Raw genomic sequence first — 16,135 nt, forward strand, 5'->3', positions numbered from 1 at the left:
CTGCTTCAGAGAAAAGTGGAAATTTGCCTTCCCTCCACCTATAGTGCTTTTGCTTGCACCTTCTCAAGCTGGCATCTTCTGAATCAGAGCTGATTGTAACATCTGTTACCCCTTTGGTTGCCAGGATTGATTCCACTGATCTGACAGATGGGCAGAGGATCCCTTCCTCCCTTCTGTCCCATGTACCTTCTTCCTGTAGTTGGGAGCGTAGCTATAAAGGGCAACCAGCCTACGTAGAGAAGGACCTTTCTTTGGTCAAGGTTATACCCCTTCCTGTTTGTCGTTGTATTGGCACTCTGTAATGTTTCTTGAATGATGAAATATTATGGGCGACAGAAATGGCTAAAGCTTGTATGTATTAGTAGAATTTCATGGGGTTTTGTTGTTGTTGTTGTTGTTGTTTTCAGTCTGTGGTGAGAGCTTAAATTACATCCCTAGTTTTTTTGAGCAATAATAGTGAATAGAGATTCTGGAGTATATTTACAATTACCTGTTACTGCATATAGTTAGAACATAATCTGTAGGTGTAGTTATCAAATAAATGGTGCCTAATGATTTTTGCTTTATAAGCCCATTCAGCATTCAGCAGAGCTTGAAATCTTATTTACGTGTTATCTTTGCCCTTCATTTCTGTCAATGAAAAGGAAAAAACTTCCTCTTTAAGTACCCAGCAAAGTATTTTTAGATTCAGTCAGAACAGGAGGTTAGTAGTTTTTCTTTTACTGGAATCCTTCACTCCTGATTTTCTAGTTGAAAAGCTAAATGTATCATTTCTAATTCCGATATCCAACTTAGCAGTGTAAATTTGGTTTAACTCTTAGCTAGTTGATATTTGTGTTATTTAGAGGATGTTTTTACTTGGATAATTTGTGCAGAGGCTAATGCATTTCTCTCTTGGAAAATGTGTATGTGTTCCTAATTCCTAACTAATGGGAAAGCAGAGGATATTTTTACTGTCAGCTTTCATCAAGTTAGACCTCTCTGAAGACTTTACTAAATTTTATTTCCATGGGAATTTTGCTAATGGGTATATGCAACATTATCCAGGTGCTTGTAGACAGGACTCCAAATTAAAAATGAAAAAGAATGGGTGAATACATCTTTCTTGTGTTTTAAGAAGGTGGCAGAATTTTAATCTCGCACTCTCATTTTCACTTTGCAGTGTGTTCAGAGAAGATGAAGAAAGTCTAAGTTGGGTTTTAATGCAGGAGACCAGCTGAGGCTTTATAAGCAATGAATTTCCTAAATGGGTTCTTGGTTATAATCTTATATGTAGAAGGCAGAAGAAAGAGAGTAAATCTTCTAGTCTGTGTATGTTTACCTAACAATATCAGTGACTTTAATGTGTTTTACTGGAAAATGGAAGATTGAAGACATATTTAAAAATAAGCTACCCAGTTTTATTGCCTGTATACTAACTCACTAAATTATTTTGATCCATGTAATAAATGCCCACCATACATTACCACGTACCATGCAGCTGTCAGTGCTCTTAACTTAATTTCTCTGCACATAATTTGTGGGCCTGGTGGTACTTGTCATTTATGGAACACCCACCTACCCTAGATACTGGAATTCCATAGGTTTCAGCCCCAGGCTTCCCTTTCTTTTCATACTGCATTCTTTTCCCGTGCAATGGCAACCACTCTTGCAGTTTTGTTCTTGTTTGTTTATTTGTTTGATTTTTAAGATTTACTTATTTTAGAGAGAGAACACAAGCAAAGGAAGGGACAAAGGGAGAGGGGCTCGACCCCAGGACCCCAAGATCATGACCTGAGCCAAAATCAAGCTGGCCGCTTAACCAACTACACCACCCAGGCACCCTAAGAGAGAGAATCTTAAGCAGGCTCTGTGCTCGAGATTTATTTATTTATCTAACAAATAATTTTATATTTATATTTATTTAACTTATTTAATAAATATTTATTTATTTTAGAGAAAGAGCATGAGCAGGGGTGGGGCAGAGGCAGAGAATCCTCACACCGACTCCCTGCTGAGCACGAAGCCCAAAGTGAGACTCTGTCCCACAACCCTGATATAATGACCTGAGCCGAAATCAAAAGCCGGAGGCTTAACTGATGGAGCCACCCAGACACCCCACACTCTTGCTGTTTTAAGTATCAATATATCATAACAAAATATAAAGTATGTTTCTCTTACCTTAGTCTCTTTTTTGGCTTTCTAGACTTATTTCATTTATTTTCAGGGAAATCTCACATAATCAAGCTCATTGTGTTCTGGAACTGCCCCGTTGATTCTCTCCTTCTTCAAATCTCTAGAGTTCCCTTATCTCCGCTGCTGCCGTCCAGTTTCTCTTGCCAGAAAGCTGAGAGTTATTCTGACTTCTTCTGTTCCTTCACACACACACACTCTTACTCAAATCTCTCACTAAGTGCTGTCTCTTCCACCTCTAAACCATATCTCAAGTTTTTCTACTTTATCACTGTTGCCATCACATTAGGTCAAATCACTATCTGGCCTGGACTAATGCAATAGCCTCCTAACTGGTCTCTCCACATCCAGTTTGGCCAACTCCATTTACAAATAAAAGCCAAGGGCAGTTGTTAATATGTAGATACAATTATATCATTCTTACACTTAAAACTCTCCAATGGCTTTCCATTTTTCTTAGAAGAAAGATCTCTTCTGTCCATCCCAGAAGATGGGGTCTATCTGAGTTTGCTAGGGCTGCCAGAACAAAGTACGTCAGACTGGGTCACTTATAACAGAAGTTTATTTATGCACAGTCTGGAGGCTAGAAGTTTGAGATCAAGATGTCAGCAGGATTGGTTTCTTCTAAGACTTCTGTCTTTGGCTTGTAGATGGCCATATTCCCCCAGTGTCTTCACATGGTCTTCCTTCTGTGTGTGTCTGGGTCCTAATCTCCTCTTATAAGGGCACCTGTCATTGTTGGACTCAGGCCTATCCACATGACCTCATCTTACCTTAATTACCTTTTTAAGACCTCAACGCTCTATACAGTTACAAATTGAGGTACCAGGGTTTAGGATTTCAATGTGAATTTTGGGGAGACACAACTCAGCCCACAGCAGGGCTTAAACTGATGGTTGAGGGAGGAGTAAACATGAATAAAATGCACTACTCTGAGTAATGTTTATTTGTTCTTATGGTCTTGCTTCCACTATCATCTTTTCATCAAAATCTTAACTGCTATTAGATCCACATGTTGCCCTAAATAGCTGTTAAAAAGATACTAGAGACATTGGTGTACAAGTATCTGTTTCAGTCCCTGTTATCATTTCTTTTGGGTATATATTCAGGAGGGGAATTGCTGGGTCATATGGTAATTCTTTGTTCAACTTTTTCAGGAATTTCATGCTGTTTTCCACAGCCACTGCACCAATTTACATTCCTACTAGCAATGTATATGGATTCCAATTTCCCTACATCCTCACCAACACTTGGGTTTTCTCCTCCCCACCCCCCAAAATTATATCCTCCTTAGTTTCTCATTGCAATTTGATTTGCATTTGCCTAATGACTGATGTTGTTGAGTATCTTCTCATGTGCTTACCTAACCATTTGTGTATCTTTTTTGTTCTGTCCTTTGCCTTTTTTTTTTTTAATTGGGCTTGTCTTTTTGTTGTTGAATTACAGGAGTTCTTTATATATTCTGGGTATTATACTCTTACTAGATGATGATTTACAAGGATCTTCTTCCATCCTATGGGTTGTCTTTTTTCTCCCTCACTTCTTTTAAATCTTAACTCAGATGTCACCATCTCAGTGAGACCTTTCCTGGCCACCTACCACTGAATCTCCGCCTACCCACCTCCAGACACACATCTCCTTTCCCTGCTTCATTTTTCTTCCTAACACTGAACACCAACAGACATTCCCACATGTATGTATGTAGATTGTTATTGGTGGTGGTGGTAGTGTTACAAATCTTATTTGTTGTCTGCTTTTATTAACTAGAAGGAGGGGAATTTTTGTCTCTGTCACTACTTAAGTATATGTAGTGTCTAGACCAGACCTTGTAGATATTTAATCCGTATTTATTGAATAAAAATGAATGAATGAACTCAACACCTAGCAATGCCATCTTTTTTTTTTTTTTTAAGTCAGGGAAATACGACACACATACAGAGAAAGAGTGCAGTGATTTGTAAAAGAGCACCTTTGGCCCCCCATGATCAAGAAATCTATACAGTATTGTCATTACATCAGAAGCCTCCCTTATGCCTCCTCCTAATTACTTCCTCCTCTGTCTGGTCACCCAGAGGGGATCACTATTCCGATACTTCTGGTAATATCTTTGTTACTTGCTTACTTTATAGTGGTCCCACATAAGCATTTGTCTCTAAAACCTCTTTTGCTGTTGTTTTTTTCAGTCCTCATATAAATGAAACCAATCAATATGTGTCTTCTGTGCCTTTCTCTTACATTTAGATATTTGAGAGTCGTGTGTGATATCACATTTAGCTCTGGTTTATTTTCATGTCTGTATAATGTTCCATTGTGTTGCTATACTACAGTTTATTTATATATTCTTCTGTTGAAAGAAATTCCGGTTACTTCCATTTTATGGTTCTTTTGAGTATTGTTTCTGTTCATTATTCATGTACCAGCCTCATGGTGTCCAAATGTGTACATTTCAGTTGAACATAATACTAATACTTAGGAGTGAATTTTGGGGTCATAGGGTATGACAAGTTTTCAGAGTAGTTACACAGATTCACAGATTTTCATGTCTTCCCACAGTATGGTTGCTAATGTATTTTCATATGGTTTTGGCTGTTTGGACATCTTTTGTGAAGTGACTGTTCAAGTCTCTTGTATGTTTGTTTTGTTTTTCTTTTTTTAAATCAGAGCACGGCTGTCAAGCCAGGGCACTCTTTAGCAGCCTGGACGTACCCCTCTCTGGTTCGGGAAACTGCCAGGAAACCTACCAAGAGGAGGTCTGTCCATAATTTCTAGGTTCTTTCCCACTTGTATTCCACAGGCAGGCTTCGAGATCAGCACATTAGCTGCAGTCCCTTTTAACAATCTCATCTGGCATCATGCGAGTCTCCCACTAGTTCATTCCTTCACGCCAGCCAAACACTACCACCCACTTGGCTTTCTTTTTGTCTTTCGTGAAGTATAATTGACACAACATGGTATTAGTTTTAGGTGTACAACACAATGTTTGGGTATATGTTCTCATCCATTTTTCAACTGAGTTTTTCCTCTTTTTTATTGATTTATAGGCATTTTTGTATATTCTGCATATGAGTCTCTGGCTTTCCTTTTAGTCTTTTGATGATGTGACTCAATGAATGGAAGTTCTGGATTTTAATATATTCTCACTGATTATCAGTCATTTTCTTTAGAGTTAGTTTATTTACTAGCAGCTTATTTGCCAACTAAAGATTATATAGTTAGCGTATTTTCATGTCATTTTAAAGGAGTCTTTATATACCCCAGGGTTATAGAGAAATTCATGAATATTTTCTTTTAGCTTTTTCATTTTATCTTATCCATTTAGAACTGCACTCCATCTGGAAGGAGATGAATAAAAACTGGCAGGAAAGTGGGGGATATTTGGGAGATAGTATAGCAGTTTGGAATACAGAGATTTTTTTTTTATTTTGGCGGGGAGACTCTTCTGGGGAAAAAAACTTTTTAAGTTAGATTAGGGAAGATTGTGTAGAACTAAGAAAAATATTATTCTGCCCTGTTCTCACATGAGCAGGTGTCATTTATCGTAGCATCCGAAACATGTTGGGTACAAGCACTTTTGTCTCAAAAAAGGGAGCGTGTAGTAGTGTGGATGACTCAGTACACATCACCCACCCTCTTTACCCCCAACCAAACAATAACAACAAAAAACTATCTTACTCACTGACTTCCCTGTTAATGTTTAAAAAGTCTTCATTTATGTGGAGGAGTGTGTATAATACTATCTTGACCTAGTTGGATGTCGTTAAATTACTTCCCTTTTTTCTAGTAACATTTACCTATTGATGGTCATCCATATTTTATCTCACGTGGAAAGAACAGTTCAGGATAGCCCTTAACTTCCTGCTCTGACTCTTCTAGTTCATTGTCCATTGTTACCTGGTTGTTTTCCTCGGGTGGCTTTCTTACCACAGTGTGCCTCCAGGCGCTCGTCTTTTAAAGAGGAATATTTTATGGCATGCCTGCCTCCTTGGACTGTTTTAAAATTAATAGGAGGTATTGTAGGTGATTACCAGTGTCAGGGCTTTCAGAATACATATCATCATATGAGCCTATTCTTTATTTTTTACTTTTTTAATCAAGTATTTTTTTTAATTCAAATTTTAGTTAACATACAGTGCAATATTGGTTTCTGGAGTAGAATTCAGTGATTACATGCAGCACCCAGTGATCATCACAACAAGTGCCCTGCTTAATGCCCATCAGCCATCTCTCCCGTCCCCCCCCCACCTCCCTCCATCTACCCTCAGTTTGTTCTCTATCATCATGACTCTCTTATTGCTTGTTTCCCTCTCTCCTTTTCTTTTCCCCTTTCCCATATGTTCATCTGCTTTTTCTTAAATTCTGCATATGAGTAAAATAATGTGGTATTTGTCTTTCTCTGACTGATTTATTTTGCTTAGTATAATACCTTTAGTTCCATCCACATCATTGCAAAAGGCAAGATTTATCCTTTCTGATGGCTGAGCAATATTCCATTGTATATATGTACCACATCTTTATCCATTAATCGGTCGATGGACATTTGGGCTCTCTCCATAGTTTGTGAGCCTATATTTTATTTGTGTATGAAAAACAACCGTAATGCTTTGTATTTAAAAGCACATTTATGGAATTTCGTGTTGTCTGCATTTAGAGGAAGAAGGAAGATAGAAATACATATAACCTGACAATTTTTGTGGGGCCCATGTAGTCCATCTCTAAAAAGAGTTTTCCTAGGAGTTATCCATTACATCTAAAACCCTAGGGTGAATTTTCTTTTTCTTAAAGTATAGTTGATGTACAGTATTATATTACAGGTAACCCTTGAACGATATGGATTTGAACCAGGCAGGTCTACTTATACATGGATTTTTTTTCCATTAATACAGTACAGCACTATAAATGTGTTTTCTCTTCCTTATGATTTTCTTAATAACATTTTCTTTTTTGTAGCTTACTTTATGATAAGTATATACAGTATATAAAGTAAAAACAGTATACAATTCTTGTAACTTACAAAATATAGATTAATGGACTGTTTATGTTGCCAGTAAAACTTCCAGTCAACAATGGACTATTAGTATTTGAGTTTGGGCAGAGTTAAATGTTATATGTTGATTTTTGACTTTATGGGGGGTTAGCATCCCTAACCCCCACATTGTTCAAGGGTCGACTTCAGCTTCAGTGAATCACTTCAGTGCAAGTGATTCAACATTTTATGTGCATTGCAAAGTGATCACCATGATAACTCTAGCTACCATCTGTCACCATACATAACAATTACATAATTATTAACTATATCCCCGTGGTGTACATAGTATCCCTATGTCTTATTTATTCTGTAAATGGAAGTTTATCCCTTTTAATCCTTATTTCCTGTTTCACGTATCCCCTCACCTTTCTCCCCTCTGGCAGCCACCAGATTGTTCCCTGTATCTGTGAGTCTGTTTCTGTTTTGTTGGTTCTTTTATTTTGTTTTCTATATTCCACTTGCAAGTGAAAATATGCAGTATTTGTATTTCTCTGTTTGACTTACTTCACTTAGCATAATACCCTCTATGTACATCCATGTTGTCACGAATGGCAAGATTTCCTTCTTTTTTATGATTAATATTCCATTGTGTTTATATATACTATATCTTCTCTGTCCATTCATCTGTTGATGGACATTTAAGTTGCTTCCATGTCTTGGCTGTTATAAATAATGCTGCAGTGAACATAGGTGTGCATATCTCTCTTCAGATTGGTGATTTGTTGGTTGTTGTTGTTTTTCTTTCCATAAACACCCAGAGATGGAATTGCTGGACCATATGGTACGCCTGTTTTTAATTTTTTGAAGAACCTTCATACTGTTTTCCCCATAGTAGCTCCACCAATTTACATTTCCACCAAGAGTGCAGGAGAGTTCCCTTTTCTCCCCATTCTTGCCAACACTTGGTATTTCTTGTCTTTTTGTTAACAGCCATTCTGACAAGTCATGAGATGATATCTCACTATGGTTTGGTTTTGCATTTCCCTGATGATTAGTGACATTGAGCATCTTTTCCTGTGTCTGTCTGTTGGCCATCTGTAAGTCTTCTTTGGAGAAATGTCTATTCAGTCCCTCTGCCCATTTTCTAATCATATTTTGGGGGTTTTCTTTTTCCTATTGAGTTGTGTGAGTTTTTTATATATTTTGGTAATTAACCCATTATCAGTTATATCATTTACAAATATCTTCTTTCATTCAGTAGTTTGCTTTTTTGTTTTGTTGATGATTTCCTTTACCATACAAAAGCTTTTTAGTTTGATGTAGTCCCATTTGTTTACTTTTGCTTTTATTGCCCTTTCCTGGGGAGACAGATCCAAAACAGTCTTGTTCAGACTGATATGAAGAGCTTTTGCCTGTGTTTTCTTCCAGTAGTTTTGTGGTTTCTGGTCTTAAACTTAAGTCTTTAACTGGTTTTGAGTTTATGTTTGTATATGGTGAAAGAAAGTGATTCAGTTTTATTCTTTCACATGTAGCTATCCAGCTACATTTATTGAAGAGACTGTTTTTTTCCCATTGTATGTACTTGCCTCCTTTTTTGAAGATTAATTGACTGTATAAGCATAGGTTTATTTCTGGCCTCTCTGTTCTGTTCTATTGATCTGTGGTGTGTGTGTGTGCGCGCGTGCGCACACAGGCATGCTGGTACCATACTGTTTTGATTACTACAGCTTTGTACTATATCTTGATATCAGGGATTGTGATACCTCCAGTTTTGTTCTTCTTTTTCAAGATTGCTTTAAGTTATTTGGGGTCTTTTTGATTCCATACAAACTTTAGGATTGTTTGTTCTATTTCTGTAAAAGATGCCATTGGTTTTTTGATAGGGTTTGCATTGAATCTGTAGACTGCTTTGGGTAGTAGTAACATTTTAACAATATTATTTCTCCTAATCCATGAGCACAGAATATCTTTACATTTGTTTGTGTCATTTCCAATTTCTTTCATTAATGTGGTTTTTAGAGTACAGGTCTTTTACCTCCCTGGTTAAATTTATTCCTAGGTATTTTATTCTTTTTGATGCAATTGTGAGAAATACTGTTTTTTAAATTTCTCTTTCTGATATTTTTTTGTAATTGTGTAGAAATGCCACAGATTTATGTATCTTAATTTTGTATCCTTCAACTTTACTGAATTTATTAGTTCTAGAGGTGGAGTCTTTAAGGTTCTCCATATTTAGTATCATGTCATCTGCACAGAGAGTTTTACATCTTCTTTTCCAGTTTGAATGCTTCATTTCTTTTTCTTGTCCAATTACTATGGCTACGACTTCCAATGCTGTGTTGAATAAAAAGTGGCGAGAGTGGCATCCTTGTCTTCTTACTGACCCGAGAGGAAAAGCTGTCAGCTTCGCACCACTGAATGTGATGTTAGCTGTGGGTCTGCTGTAGGTACATTCCTTCTATATCCACTCTGTTGTGGGTTTTTATCATAACTCCATGTTGAATTTCATCAAATGCATCTTCTGCATCTATTGAGATGATCATATGATTTTTATCCTTTTTGTTAGTGTGGTGTATCCCATTGATTAATTTGTGGATGTTGAACTATCTTTGCATTCTTGGAATAAGTTCTACCTGATTGTGGTGTATGATCCTTTTAACGTATGGTTGAGTTCAGTTTGCTCATATTTTGTTGAGGATTTTTGCATCAGTCTTCCTCAAGGATATTGGCCTGTGAGTTTCTTTTTTATGGTCGCTTTGTCTGGTTTTGGTATCTGGGTAATGCTGGCCTTATAGGATGAGTCTGGAAGCATTCCTTCTTCTTCAGTCTTTTGGGATAGTTTGAGAAGGATAGGTGTTAACTCTAGTTTAAATGTTTTGTGGTAGAATTTACCTATGAGGCTGGTCTAGGACTTCTGTTTGTTGGGAGGGTTTTTTTTTTTTTTTATTACTGATCGAATTTCATTACTAGTGATCAGTCTGTTCAGATTTTCTCTATCTTCTGGACTTAGTCTTGAAAGATTGTATGTTTGTAGGAATTTGTTCATTTCTTCTAGGTTATCCCATTTGTTGGCATGTGATTGTAGTACTGTCTTATGATCCTTTGTATTTCTGTGGTATTGGTTGTAATTCCTCCTCTTCCATTTCTGATTTTACTTATTTGGGCCCTCTCTTTTTTTTTCTTGATGAGTCTGGCTAAAGGTTTAGCGATTTTGTTTATCTTTTCAAAGAACTAGCTCTTAGTTTCATTGATTTTTTTTTTTTTTTTTTTTTGGTCTCTATTTCACTTATTTCCACTCTGATCTTTATTATTTCCTTCCTTCTACTAACTTTGGATTTTACTTGTTCTTTTCTTGTTCCTTTAGGTATAAGGTTAGCTTGTTTGAGATTTTTTTCTTGTTTCTTGAGGTGGGTCTGTATCACCATAAACTTCCCTCTTAGAAGTATTTTTGCTATGTTCCATAGATTTTGAACTGTTGGGTTCCCATTTTTATTTGCCTCAATGTATTTTTTTATTTATTCTTTCTCTGTTGACCCATTGTTTATTATTAGAATGTTGTTTAGCCTCCACATGTTTGTGGTTTTTCCAGCTTTCTTCTTGGGATTGATTTTATTTTCATACCACTGGGGTAGCAGAAGATGCTTGATATGATTTCAATCTTCTTAAATTTATTAAGACTTGTTTTGTGACCTAACATGTAACCTTTCCTGGAGCATGTTCCATGTGCACTTGAGAAGAATATGTATTCTGCTTTTGGATGGAATGTTCTGTGTATGTCTGTTAAATCCATCAGGTCTAATGTGTCACTTAAGGCCAGTGTTTCCTCATTGATTTTCTGTCTGGATGATCTATTCATTGAAGTAAGTGGGGTGCTGAAGCCCCTACCATTATTGTATTACTGTCATTTTCTTCCTTTATGTCTGAATTTACTTTTTTTTTTCCTTCTTCACCAAATCTGCTAAATGTTACCCATGAGTTATCATGGATAATAGCAGGTATCTATTGATATTCCTTTAAACACACAAGCAGTAAAAAGCCCTCCCAGAAATAATTTTTAGTACCTAACTAGTCATTATATTCCTTCAGAAGGCAGTATAAACTCCCTGTTAGAATTACCATTTTTTTAAATTCTTTCAACTTAAAGTATAATTTGCCTTCTATGAAAATGTTGTTTGTATCTGATTACTGGAAGAATGGGGATATAATGTTCTCATAAACTTTTTTCTTAAACATTTGGCTATGTAAAAAGTAAAATACAGTACTATCTAAAGATATGTCTATATACACATGTATATAAAAAATACATACATGTATTAGTTTGTTTCACCAAGTGATTAGAGGTATGTAGTTCAGTTTAAAACACTTTTGGTATATGGTTGACAAAATGACAGTGCATTTTGATTACTTGCAACTATAGTTTTATGTCGCTAAGATATTTCTCTTCTTATTTAGTATGACATAATAGGCCACAGTTTATTATCGAGACTATCTTTCTGATTCTTTTAAGGGGGGGGGGGAAACGGGACCAAATAGTCAAGTCTCATTATCTATTAGCAGTGGTAGGAAGCACATGGATAATTAAACCCATTGTCAGATATAGTCTAAGAACTACTCTAGCCATGATTTTCTACATCTTCCTCCTGAAAGCTTGTTGTTAGAGTTGTGACTGATAGCTGAGATGGCACTGGTTTGAATTTCATTTTTATTTTCTCTTCTTCCCTTAACAAAAATACTAATGAACCATGAGTTGAGTCAGAGGCCCAGAGTGTTCACAGAGCTAGACAGTCCAAGCCCAAGCACCCCTGAAATACTAATAATTGGACTCTTGTTAAACTTAATGCACTTCTTATATCCTTGTTGAATCTCGACTGCCACTGATTTGTGTCCAGACATGAAACTGAAGAGAAGTTGTTTGAAAATATGTTTCCGTAGTGAACAGAACGTTCCATACATTTTCTGAAGAGTAAACAATGAAGCTAGAGAGTTGATTGTGGTTTGATAAAGCAGATTTGTGACTTTCTAGTTAAATTCTCAAAAAAGGCTAAGAGTGTGTTTTCCTCCTAAAAACATCATGGTCCAAGGAAGGATATTGATCACACCCATTCCTGATATTTGCGGGACCTAAAGCAGGAGTAAAAATGGAGGTGTTGGGCCATATATCTCAATTTAAAGTCATGAAGTTATCACACTACTAAGTAAATGCGACCTGTACTCTTTTCTTGATAACATACCTTAAATAATGTCCTGGAAGGCGAGATTTAGATATAGAATTCTTGGGCTTTCTAGGGTTCCATGTCAGAACATGACAATGCGGGGAGTTGGCTCTTAGCCAGCCCCCCTTTCCTTTTTGTCCTACATATCTGAGTTCCATCACTACCCTCCTTAAACAACTGCCCTTGGCCACCCCTTGGGTAAACATAGATTCTCAAATTCTAAGAATAATCTCTGTACATGTAGATACGGAACACTTAAAGCCACTCCTGTATTCTCCCATATTCTCGTGGTCTTCCCTAAGTCACTGTGAGTTGAATGAGAAATGATAATGATAATAGCTATCAGTGATTATACCTGCCAGACATTGGCATAAGTTCTTTGCATATTTTATCTCAGGTATCAGCATTTCCCCTTCTTGGGGCTAAGTATTTCAGTAAAGCAAGACACTAAATATATATACATATCTTTCCCTATATATATATATATATACATACACACATACACTCAGGTGCGCATGTGCACACATGTTAATTTAGCTGTTGTTATTTTAAGAAGTATGTTTTCAAAGTCACCTTCCTTCCTTTTCCTCAGTGCAACCTTTTAGGAAACACTAACTTGAAACAAAGCAAAATCCAGGAACCAAGAACCCAGCTTAGCTGTGACCTCGGGTGTGCGAACAGCAAGCCAGTTGTTCACAAACTGATTCAGTCTTCAGCCCCTCCTAACGTTTGGATTGGGGGGAAAGTAATAAACTTGCCTTGCTTTTCCGTAGGGTAAACTGAGGCCTGTCTTCTCCCTTTAACTGCTGGGAGGAAATACAGCACTGCTAGATAATGCTGATTTGAACCTTTGGAGGTTCAATGGTGTGTGTCAGCCTACTACTTTTTTATCCTTCCTAAAGGATGAGCCTTTAAAGCAGATATGCTGCTTGATTCATTTTAAAGCTTAACTACCTAGGTAGGTGTTACAGGAGCAAAGAAAATGTGTGGAATTTGATCCTCTGTACCTTGGCTTCTTGAAAAAGGAGGTGCCATATCTGAACATAGCCCCATTGACCCTCCTGGAGTTAGCTGGAGATACTTCATTTTGAAAATGTTGGCTTTGTAAGTAGAAATGGAAAGCATTAAAACAGATAAGACAAAGAAAAAAGTAGCCATAGAAATAGAAGGAGAATTAGGAGAATGTTGGAAATGACCTCAAGCAATTAAGTACATGAATTCATGTCTCTTTTCAACCTTTGTCCGCTTCTTCAGTTCATGGTGCCCGTTGGATGTCCTGTGAGCATGACAGTGTGGTCAGAGCAGGAAGCCCATTCTTGGCCTTCTCTCCTCATTAACTTTCATTTGCCAGAGGTACCTTGAATAAAACAGACAGGTTTGACCGATCTTCAGAAACTACTTTAAGTGTTCCCTCAGTTTACCAAGTCAACCCAAAGCAGGTTGGTGTGAGCCGGATTCCTGTTGCAGTCGGCTGCACTGTCGTGCAGACGTGCCCAATATCCCTCAGCACCCATGGCTCCCACGAAGGTTCCCCCGTCACATCTGAGGGTAAAGGAAGGAGCATGGTTAAGTCTCCGCTTTGAAGCTGTCATGTTAATTGTGGACTTTTGCTGAGTCTGTACATTAGGAAAGGTAACCATCTCAGCATGTTAGGATCGTAACTGCTAGATTAATGCTTGGAGGCAGCAGCTGTGCTGACGGGAGGCATTCATGGCTGGATGCGTTCAATCAGATATGCTGCCTCCAGTGTCTTGCGTAATGGTATTTAGTAGATTCCGAATGGACTGCTGAGAAAGATGAAATACAATCTCCTATATTATCTCTATCTTGAAAAAAAATAGATAATGAAATTGTTCTCTTGCTGGCTTCTATTTTATTAACCTTTGTGGAGTCAACGTAAAGAACAGATGTCCCTATAGAGTTGAAACCTTTTGCTAAAGTGGAGTGTCATTAAGCGCGTCTGTGAGTTCTAGCAACAGTGGGGTTGAGTGGAGCACGTAAGTATTTTTTTTAAACCATTCATAGAATAATAGGGCATATTCTGGGGCTAGCCAGAGAGAAAAAACTGCAGTGTGCATTGTATACAACTAAATTCATTCTTTCTTTTTCTTCCTTACAGAGCGTGGAGAAAGTTCTTGTGGAATTCAGTCACAAGGAATTGTTTGATTTCTATAACAAGGTCTATATTTTTAAAATAATTTCTGCTATGTGGGGTTTTACATAATGTTGCCTTCTTTTTATGAATTCTTATTTTTAAGTGACCTGTTATGGAGCTAAGTTCTTTAAACATCCCTTGTAAACACCGTATGTTTCACGGCGGGAAGCATTGCTGAGCCGAAGAGAATCTGACAAACTAAATCAGGAAGAAAGTGGAAATGATTTTAATTAAAGCTATGGGATTGTTACTTTAAAGCAAAGCATTCAGTAATGAACTACGTGGTACTTAGCCACACTGGCACTTTAGGTATATTTAACATTAAATATTTTAATTTCTGGGCCCAAGAGGAAAGGGAGGTGCCAGGCCTATAAAGATTTATCTTTGGGTGTTTGTCATGTTTCTTTCCAAATCCTGACTTTGTGAGCCAGAAAGATGCACTCCCTTACCCCCCAACTTCAAAAGTCTTGTGTAGTGATCATTTAAATTAAAACAGCTGAGTGTACTTAAAATAGTAGAATTTAGAAATCCTCCTTGGCACATTGGAAAACTTAGATCGCAGCCATGAATTCTAATACCTTCATATGAAAAGAAAACTTCCCTACGTGGTGAATCTGTTGCTATGTGAATGGATTTAATATGCATGGTTGCCGCTGCCAATCTGTCCCTCCCCTCGGCAAGTTTCTGAGCAGCCCTTCATATGCATTTCTTGCCTTTCAGCAACTTTTCTCTTGTTTTGTCTTTATGAATAGCTGGAGACCATACAAGCGCAGCTGGATTCCCTCACATGATGCTCCTAAAGACTGGCTTCTCCATCACACTCCTGCCACCTCATCATTCTGAACTGACGATGGGCTGCCAGGTTATGTTTTCTGAAGGATTCAGTAGCTTTCTTCTTGTAAATGACAGAGCTTACCGCTTCTTAGAGAAATAACAGCCAAGGAAGATCATTGTTTTGAGAGCTTCTAATACACATTCTCTCCTGTGAGCCAATGGCAAACAATTGTAAAGAATGCTTTCGCTTAAAAGGAAACAGTAAATACCATAATGTTATTATTGTCTTGTTTTTGCTTTATTGTCTGACCTGTTCATTTTTTACATATTTGATGACACCTTTATGTATCAAGGAGGGTTCCTGGATACAAGGGATAATGTGTACCTTAGAATACAAAACTCTGGTAATTATCTTATTAAAGCAAGAAGGCAACCAAATGCAATCAGATACTCTATTTTTCCTTGAGTATAATGATGTTTTGCTTGGGAAATAACATAGGAAAGAAATTTAAAAGAGAGCTGGTAGTAGTTTATCAGTTAATTCCAGTGGGAGCTTCTCAGTGCACTTTAATATTTTTGTCTGAGTGTAATGATCTAATAATAGTCCAGGTTTCTGTGTGCTTTTCTTTGTGCTGCAAGTTAATAATGATTCACTTCATAGTAAGGGAGAGATTCAGATCATAAATAAAAATAATTGTCATGAGTGCTAAGTCATTATCCTTAAAATTTCAAAACAGATACCTTTTACATTTTCTTTCTATAAATATGTTAATTAATTGTAGTCAATAAAATTTTTATGTTTTAGAATTAGGTGAACTGAAGTACACAGTATTTTATGCTGTGACTATATATAAA

General features: G+C 37.0%; 1 protein-coding gene across 1 annotated transcript in view; it reads left to right on the top strand.

Moving 5' to 3' along the window:
• Positions 1-15,559, top strand: part of COMMD10 (COMM domain containing 10) — a 189,624-nt gene extending 174,065 nt beyond the window's left edge. The window contains exons 6-7 of the mRNA XM_028092648.2: positions 14,471-14,530; positions 15,259-15,559. Of these exons, the coding sequence (XP_027948449.1) occupies positions 14,471-14,530; positions 15,259-15,297 (99 nt within the window). The 3' untranslated portion in view covers positions 15,298-15,559. The remainder of the gene's footprint in view (positions 1-14,470; positions 14,531-15,258) is intronic.
• The last annotated feature ends 576 nt before the right edge of the window (positions 15,560-16,135 follow it).

Source organism: Eumetopias jubatus, unplaced genomic scaffold (genome assembly GCF_037043125.1).
Source record: "Eumetopias jubatus isolate StellerSeaLion01/CBP00866 unplaced genomic scaffold, mEumJub1_p1.0 scaffold_5, whole genome shotgun sequence".
NCBI lineage: Eukaryota > Metazoa > Chordata > Mammalia > Carnivora > Otariidae > Eumetopias > Eumetopias jubatus.